Consider the following 9,207-nt stretch of genomic DNA (forward strand, 5'->3'; position numbering starts at 1 on the left):
TTTTTTTTTAAATATACAATAAGCTGGCCATGAATTGCTCAAAATTCAAGCACACCAGCACTTACACCGCAAAGAGGAGGAGTAGTGTCCCAGGTTTCCATGAGGACCTGAGGTGGTTAGGAGGCAAAATAAAAGATAAGTGTCATCAGGCTCTGAGCGCTTCATGGTGATGAAATGCATAGGACAGAGATTGATGTCACATGCAGGTGCACAAACCTGGATGTAGTGCTGAGAGTTACCTGATGAGACGAGAGAGGATGGCAAGGAGCTAGTAGTGGATATGCCCAACATTTTCGGATTGTAAGCTCTCACGGGCAGGGCCCTCCTTACCATCTTGTCCTGATTTGTATAGTAACTGTAATGTCCTCCTTATATTGTACAGCACTGCACAAACTGTTGGAGCCATATAAATCCTGTATAATAATAATTTTCAAATTGTATTAAAAAAAAAAAATACTTAATTCTACTTACGTCCTTTGCATCCTGGGAAAATGGTTCTTTTAGCTTGCCTTCGAACACTGGTAGAAGCTCCGTGTACATATAAGTCACAATTTCTAAAGCAAGTAAAAGTAGAGCTTTAGGTTGGATTTAAATGGCTAGAAAAACACAATTTTATTTGGGTGAAATGATATTACACTCCAAAAAGGGCGATTTGCAACTGCCAGTTACAAGTGCTGACACAAAGATATGTCCTTTGCAGACAAAGGGTTAAAATAGAATGTTAAGTTTTTGTTTTATTTGATTTCAGATATACATATAAAATGTTAGCTTAACCACTTGAGTTCCAGAGCCTTTTCCATCCTATAACCCCCTTGAGCCCCAGAGAATTTGCATTACTATAATTCCCTTGAGTCCCAAAGCCTTTCCTTCTTGGAACTCCACCGTCCCCATAGCAATTTCCTTCTTGTAACTCCATCGAGTCCCAGAGCATTTACTTTCCTACAAGGCTGCAGTACTTTGACAGAGGGAGGAGACACGGGGCCCCCGGAGAGGTGAGAATACTTCCTCATCTTTTTCAGATACTTTAATCTGAACATTTTCTTTTTTTGTAAGCTGAAAGAGTTGCTTTAAAAGAGGTGAGCGGTTTCAATGAAATACAGAAAGCCACTAGCGGAAGAACCTACAAATCTGTATATGCAATTATGGAAACAGTACAGAAACCGCAAAACAAAAACATCAAAGTCAAGGCAAATGTTAACACATTCGTCAAAATGTTATTTTCATTTAAAATACAACGTACCTTTAAAACTCAGCTTTTGCCAGTCAGGAACATGCCGAGACTTTAGCTTATAAACCTTTTGCTGCAAGGTCCCAGTAGGAACATTTCTGAAAAATGTATAAAGACATATGTGTAGGTAGGTAAACTTGTCAATACCTTAAAGCAGAACTAAAGTCGCCTACGCTCACCTGACCTCCAGCAACGCGACATACGAGAGCTCCAGTGCCAGTATCTTTTGTCTGGTCCCTGGCCTGGGATGACGTAATGCCCACGCATGTGCACAGAAGTTAACTCATCCCAGCATAAAGGCATGCCAAGAAGCTTGTGAGCAGGAAGGCAAGAAGAGTTTATTGAAGATGATACATAATATGATTCCTCTGCAATAAAATGCTTTCCTGCTTGCAAGCTTGCTAAAAACACAATATTGCAGATTCAGACTTTCAAGAGGGCATCTATAAATATATATAAACAGACACCTGATCAGCTCAGAATTGTATTTTAGGTTTCATTTAAAGGAAACTTTCCTGAAAGAAACATAAAAGCTGCCACTGCAAACATCCTGTGCTGCGAATGCTAGTTGCCTGGCTATCATGCTGCCCCCACTGCCTTCAATACACACAGAATAAGTAAAAGATAAGAAACTCTGTCTTTATTCTGACTCTCCTGTTCTCTGCATACTTGTTCCACACCAGTAACTCAGAAACTAATGAAACCAGAGGGTCAGTATAACAGCCAGTCCACAGCAAAGGTGGATTCATCCGAGAGTATTTTACAGTCTACCTAGCAAACCTTCTAAATACAGTGTGGGAAGTTGATGATTTTCTTGCCCTGCCTCACAATATCATACTTGCTCATAAGATGAAGTTATGCTTTTAAAAGTCTTCCACTACACAGATTACACAACTAGAAATCACTTACCCAATGGCTTTGGCCATTTCCACCCAATTCACCTGTGCTTTTTGTGGTTTGGCTTCATACAACCTATAAATAAGTAAAAAAAACGAATGCAATAGTGTAGATTTAGCCTAACTCCTCAAAATCCAAGTCAAATCCTAGATGCATTAACTTTGTCAATACATTTCATGCAGATATGTGTACTTGCCCTTTAAAAGTACATTTATTTCAGTAAGGAAGTGTCATTGCTGGCCTCCTGAGATAGCTTGTTGCCTGGCAGTGTCATTCAGAAGGCATAGGACCTCCATCAGTGTAACTCAAAAGGTGCAATACAGTGCAGTAGCCCACAGGCAGCAATCAATTCATCTTTCAATGATCAGACATTGGTTTTCTAAGGGTTAGTTTACTTTACATTGCCTAACAAAACCAAATTGGCCACAGATAGAAAGATACTCAAAGGTTCCTATCATTCTAAACTAATACAAAAAAATGTAATTAGGCGGCCTAAGGCTACATATTCTATTCACCTACAGCAATCAAAGATTCAGAATAAGTGCATAGGATCACTGCACAGTACATTTAAACAGACTGTCACTGTAGGGAAAGGGGTCCAACTGCTGCAGGTAAGAAATTAGGGCACTAAGGTGCACATACCTGAAGCAGTCTTCCAGCAGGTATTTGTGGGACTATGCAAGGGGAATAAAAAGTTGCACTTTTTGTTTTACTATTGTGAGGACACTTGAAGTTGTGGATGCCATTCTGGCAGGTAAAGCTTCACCACTTCCTGATAGAAATAGGAAGGGGAAGGTTGGCACTATTAGCCAGTCTGGCTGCCCATAACAATGATAGGCCAATAGGAATGTGTGGGGGTTGAGCTTAGGAGCAAGCTCCTACACTATCTAGAATTGTTGAAGCTTTTCCAGTCAGGACAGGCTAGGCTTCGCCCACAACAAGAATGCTTGGGAGACTGCAGCTAGTATATATACCTCTAGGTCCCCCCTCCCCCCCATGACTATTTAAAAGTCACAAATCATAGAAGATGTTTAAAAAAGCATTAAGAACAGATACAGCCCGAGCAAAAGAACATCAGACCCCTAGTAATACTTACCATTTGATAATTTCTATATTGGTCTGTAAGCCCAAAGCTCCCTCACAAGGACTAAAACCATTATTCATCCGCAATAGCAGAATATCATTCCTGCATTTAAAACAAAAGAAGAGAACATTTTCCATGTAGATGTTATTTTAAGTCCACAGAGTATTAAGAACAATGGGAATCCTCCCAACATGAAATGTTGCCTTTTAAAACAATCAGAATGCAGTGGCGTGAACTAGATCAGATCAGATAGGCTGATGTACCGACTTTTAAAAGAGATCAGCTTACAGCAAATCTTATCAGAATTGGTTAAAGGTCTTAAAAATGTGGTTTCTACATATAGTTTGTAATTCTACATGTACGTGGAGGAGGCCGTATTTTCTCACTGCATATGCAGGTACTGCTTCCTGTTTTGTAATGCTGCTGTAACTGCTTTTCCCTGCCTTGTCTGGATGTTTGCAGCCACAAGCAAGGAAATACCTTGTGTAAGCTCCCAGTTGACCATACGTGGACCATAAACAGGGCTTAGGACACTCTCCCGGCCCCGCATGCAACAGTGCCGGTACCTGAATGGCCAACTGCCAAGCACCAGCAACGTCATGTGGGAGGAAGGAAAGCGAGTCACATGCTCACCATTACCATCATACTACTACCAGGTATTTGTCTTTCCTCCTGGGGAGGTGACAGGAAGGAGAGAAGCAGCTACTGAAAGGTCCAGTATTAAAGTGAACCTGGTGCCCTGCATGGGCAAGATCTGCCACATTAAAGTAAACCTGATGTAGTTCCGAGCATCAGGCAAGCGAGAGCGGGGGTCGTGGAGCGGTGACGGCCGGGGGCGTGGAGCGGTGACGGCCGGGGGCGTGGAGCGGTGACGGCCGGGGGCGTGGAGCGGTGACGGCCGGGGGCGTGGAGCGGTGACGGCCGGGGGCGTGGAGCGGTGACGGCCGGGGGCGTGGAGCGGTGACGGCCGGGGGCGTGGAGCGGTGACGGCCGGGGGCGTGGAGCGGTGACGGCCGGGGGCGTGGAGCGGTGACGGCCGGGGGCGTGGAGCGGTGACGGCCGGGGGCGTGGAGCGGTGACGGCCGGGGGCGTGGAGCGGTGACGGCCGGGGGCGTGGAGCGGTGACGGCCGGGGGCGTGGAGCGGTGACGGCCGGGGGCGTGGAGCGGTGACGGCCGGGGGCGTGGAGCGGTGACGGCCGGGGGCGTGGAGCGGTGACGGCCGGGGGCGTGGAGCGGTGACGGCCGGGGGCGTGGAGCGGTGACGGCCGGGGGCGTGGAGCGGTGACGGCCGGGGGCGTGGAGCGGTGACGGCCGGGGAAGGCGGGGTTGGTGGCTGGAGCGCTAAGAGCAGGGGGCGTGGATCGGTGACAGACCAGGGAGCGTGGAGCGCTGAGAGCGTGTAGCGGTGACAGAGCTGGACACGTGGCGCTGCGACAGGCTCTGTCACCTCCCTCAGCCTCTGTTCCCGGCCGCTGCTCGTTCTTGTCACAGGAATTCTAGCACAGCGTTGTGCTAGAACTCCTGTGTTGGAGGTGGCAGGGTCAATAAAGAGTACCTGTCACCTCCAAATGCTATCACACACAGGGGTTTGGTATCCCCTGTGTGATAGCAATAAAGATAAGTGAAAAAAATAGTAAAAAAATAATAAAAAGTAAAAAATAATAACTAAATAAAAATTTACCCAAATAAAAATATTTTTTTTTAAAAAGGCAATAAAGTTAAAAAAATTTTTTTATGGAAATTAAACATTTTTAGAAAGTAAATAAAAATTGAAAAAAACGTGCAGTGTTTTCAATCGCGATTGTGTGCAACCGCTCGGGCAGGGAGGTATTGCGGCGGGAAACCACGCAATCTGCCTGGCACGACTGGGGTGCCATTAGAAACTAATGGCACTGGCAGCACGATCCGTGGTGGTGTGCAATCCATGACCGCGCGGTCACGGAATTGCACGGAATTATTTTCTAATGGCACTCCAATCGCGCCAATCAGATCGCAAAGTTTCCCGCCGCAATACCGCATGGGCGGTCCCAGACTATCGCGGTTGAAAACATGAATAGGTTACTTTTTTTATTGTTCTAAAACAGTCTTAAATTCAAGTTCTTCATAATCATAAAGAAATTGGCCTAAAATCATTAGTCTATTGTTTTTTTATTTAAATGTCACCTGCCCCTTTAAGAAAAAGTATCGGTAATTGGTATCGGCAAGTACATGAGGGGAAGTACTTGGTCTTGAAAAAGTGGTATCGGGACATCCCTAATAATAACCTTAGGACACAGGTGGCAGTACCATATCAAATACAACACACTTACCACTTTGATTTGCAGTGAGTCCAGTTCCTTGTCTGCACCTTTTCCGCTATCTGCCGCCAGGGAATTCCAGTGAACAGCATCTCCTTGGGGACTGTATGTGGTTGCTGTTTGAGCATCTTCTTCCTCTTCAGTAAACTCATAATAAACGTTTTTACAGCCTCAAGAAGTCGGTTTACTTCATCGATGTTCCACTTGCCCCCGGTGACCTCTACAAAGAAGAAACATTTTTTCTAAACTATCCTGCAACCCAATCATTTACTCTATAACATATCCATCCATCCGGGTCATCCTGCCCCCATGCTTAAATACACCGTTTCCCAGAGAAGAAACAACACACTGCTATACTCTTAATTTAGAGCCAGTCAAGAGAGCGAATGCCAAGACATTAGTTATCACCGGTAAGAGGAAGATCAGTCTTCAGGCAATGCCGCCAGCAAACTCTACATGCTACCAGAAGTTAGCTTTATTCTATGTCAGGAAGTTGCTTATCATAATGTCCCAATATATAGCAAAAGTATATTGTACCACTTTATGTTAAGTTGTCACACGTGAAGAAATCTGAATTTGTTTGTTGGAAAATTACTTAACCTGCCCCAACAAATATATTTTCTGAAAGCAAAGGCCCTGCAAAAATGGTGGCAGTTGCAATTTATGTTGCACAAAATTTGCACATTTGTTTATCAAATTGAAATTTTAACCCTTTTAGTGACACAGCTTCAGAAAATTGTTCCATTCCTGGGGACCAGAACACTTTTGCCACACGTTTCTTTAACCAAAATTTCCATCTTCCTCATTCATTGCACCTACACATATTAATACAGTTTTTTAACCACTTGATGACTGGAGTGTATAACCCCTTCGTGATGGGAGACGCACACTGTACGTCCCGCCACGAAGTGCCCAAATGACTGCTCACGTACACATGAAGAAATCTGATTTTTTTTTGCTGGAAAATTACCTAATACTTTTTTTTTTACCCTTACTATTAGATAATCGGTCAAGTTTTCATGGCTGTCTCCCTGCTAGATAGCATGTGTCCTGCTGACCATTGTCACTGGGACAGAAAGTGATGGGAAATCCAAACTTTTTACAGTTGTAAACAAAACAAGAGGTGACGGAAATCTTCAAATGGGGACACCTGTTATGCTAACTGTCTAAAAGGGAATTTGTCTCACTCTTGGAGAGATTTACATTCACTTCCTGTTGTATCTCAGACACAAGAAGTGAAATTTCCTAACTGGGACACAAAGCGCCAAACCAAAAGGGGGAAAAAAAAGAATTATACTGAATTATAAAGAATTATATCTGCTCTATCCAAAACGAAAAAATAAAATAAAAACGAAAACCTAAATAAACATCAGTGATGGGGTCTCATACAAACATTGAATGATGATCTCCCCCCCTTTCCCCAATGGGTAAAACACAAATCTCTGGCTATAATCTCGACCTTCGGCAATTTCTTAAAAGCATGTTACCATTTTACCTACACAAATCACACACTAAACTTTTTGTATATATTTGTGAACAGTGCTTACCCAGCTTGATCTGCGAGGCCTTTGACTGAACGGATGCACTGCTTCGGCCAACTAAAGGTGCCACGGTAGTCCATTGATTCCCATGTACTCCCATCAGTTTTTGGAGTTTTTCTACCTCTTGTTTTGTGAAACTGGATGAAAAAAAAAAAAGACAACAATGACTAATACAGGACATCTCTGGGGACCTACACTATCATTCTGATGCTGCATAGTGTAAAGAGTCACCTTTATCAAAAAATCAGAAAAGTTGGGGTTTTTTTAGGCAGCCGAATGACAACTTGCACACCAAGAATTTTTGAAAAAATATATTTTAATTGATTAAAAAGCAAATAGAATTGATAAAATTGACAACATGAGCTCACTCCACATTGATTAAATTCATTCATGTACAGATGACAATCAGAATTCTTGTGCAATTGAACATGATTGAAAAAACATGATTGAAAAGTTCATAAATACATAACATGATTAATATAATGAAAGACGATGGAGGAGCTTGATTGGAGTCTGTGTGCGTCCGAGTCGTTCCCCCTGGCTCAGACCGTGAAAGAGTAAAAGCAAATGGCAGGGTCTTTCACGGTCTGAGCCAGGGGGAAAAAGAGTCACCTTTAATGCTGTCTCTTTACATGAATACATAAACATAGAATTAAAGTGATATTAAAGTCAAAAGGTTTTTAAGTCTCCACAAACACACACAGGCACAGCAAAGCGAGCCTATCCCCAACCCCCCCAAGCTAAATGAAGAGCTGCTGGAGTCTGCACCCTCTTATGATCTTGCACTGGACAGGATGTTAAGGCCTTGTTCACACCAAATGCAGAGCAGATCCGGTCAGGTTTCTGCACACGCAGAATGTGCAATCCTTTTAGATGCGTTTTTGAAGCGTTTTTTAGTTTAACATGGGCTTTCAGTGTGTTCCAGGCATTTGCATGCGTTTTTGATGCGTTTGCAGATCCAGAGCAGGTAAAATGGGGCCTGCTGCAGTTTTTTTTTACCTGCTCTGGATCTGCACGCTGCGATGTGAACTGGAGCTCAAAATACCATAGGAATACATTGGACGCAGTTTTGATCCGGTCTGCACCTGCTCTGCTCTGGATCTGTTCCGCGCTTGGTGTGAACTAGCCCTTAGAGAATGGAGCCAAGAGAGCTGGAGGCAACTGTTTGGAAACATGGATTCATTATTGAGGACAAGTTTGAGAGTTTAATACTACTGTAAAGCAGGACCCCAGGGAAATGCTTAAAAACAGACATGATATTCATATCTGTGAAAATGTTTTACTGGTCAAAGGATTTGCAATTCTGTTTAGAGAGACTGGTGATTCATACATCTCTGCCATACTGCATTTAAAGGGGAATTAGCCTGACATAAGGGAAAGAGTGAACTGAATTGCAGGGGAAGACTTTCTTAGTGAAGATTTCATTGTAACAGCTTTGCCTGTTGGTGAGCAATCGTTACCAACACCGGTCAATTGTGAACCCCAATCTTACTAAAGCTCATGGGTGTCAGGCCCCCTTGCCAAGTTGCTAATTTTTAGGCAGTGACTGCAGCAAACAGCCACTGGGGGAATCAAGAGATTTTTCTCGTTAAGCCTGCACCCCACTTATAAAACTGGGAGCGCACCTTCATACAGAAAGCATGTCAGCAGAGTTAGCAGACATCTAGCTTTGGGCCCTGCGGCTTGAGTGGGAGTTAGGCTGTAAAGGCCTCTGCATTCTTGGGACCATGCTTGTGTCTGGAAAAGTGGAGGGATAAGGAGATGAGAGCTGTCAATCAAGGGTCTGTCTGCTTTCCCGATCGTGGTTGTGAATGAAGAGTGAGCAAGTTGACCAAAATAGGGTGTGATATTTTTATTGAAGTGATACTATTCATTCTCACAGGGTTTGACAGAATAGGTGACATGCTGGTTTAGCACCTAGGATTGTAAGGGTTTTTAACAATTTTTACTGACACTAAACTCAGGAGTTGAATCTTAAAAATAAATTTGAGTACCATATTAACATAAATATATCTTATTTGTGTATCACTCGGTTGTAGATCCTCAGATCATCTCTGAATTGGTGATGACACTGTCCTTCCGGAGGGGGGGCTTCTTTTGTCCCTGTGTGTGTTGTAAAGAAGTGTGCTGTGTGCACCGTGTGTGTGTAAAGTGAGTGG

The 9,207-nt window shown here is 43.5% G+C and overlaps 1 protein-coding gene and 1 long non-coding RNA gene across 2 annotated transcripts in view; both read right to left on the reverse strand.

Annotated features, from left to right (window-relative positions):
• Positions 1 to 520: 520 nt before the first annotated feature.
• Positions 521 to 2,169, reverse strand: LOC108794677. The gene is made up of 3 exons (XR_001941720.1): positions 2,138 to 2,169; positions 1,241 to 1,326; positions 521 to 554 (listed from the first exon to the last, which is right to left on the reverse strand). It is a non-coding gene; the product is annotated as an uncharacterized LOC108794677 (long non-coding RNA).
• Positions 2,170 to 2,636: 467 nt separating this feature from the next.
• The window catches only part of TTF1 (transcription termination factor 1), a 30,600-nt gene continuing 24,029 nt past the window's right edge, over positions 2,637 to 9,207 (reverse strand). Inside the window, exons 6-9 of the mRNA XM_018565752.1 lie at positions 7,055 to 7,185; positions 5,520 to 5,727; positions 3,222 to 3,311; positions 2,637 to 2,640 (exon numbers count right to left, since the gene is read on the reverse strand). Of these exons, the coding sequence (XP_018421254.1) occupies positions 2,637 to 2,640; positions 3,222 to 3,311; positions 5,520 to 5,727; positions 7,055 to 7,185 (433 nt within the window). The remainder of the gene's footprint in view (positions 2,641 to 3,221; positions 3,312 to 5,519; positions 5,728 to 7,054; positions 7,186 to 9,207) is intronic.

Source organism: Nanorana parkeri, unplaced genomic scaffold (assembly GCF_000935625.1).
Source record: "Nanorana parkeri isolate BGI_ZX_2015 unplaced genomic scaffold, ASM93562v1 scaffold884, whole genome shotgun sequence".
NCBI classification, from domain to species: domain Eukaryota; kingdom Metazoa; phylum Chordata; class Amphibia; order Anura; family Dicroglossidae; genus Nanorana; species Nanorana parkeri.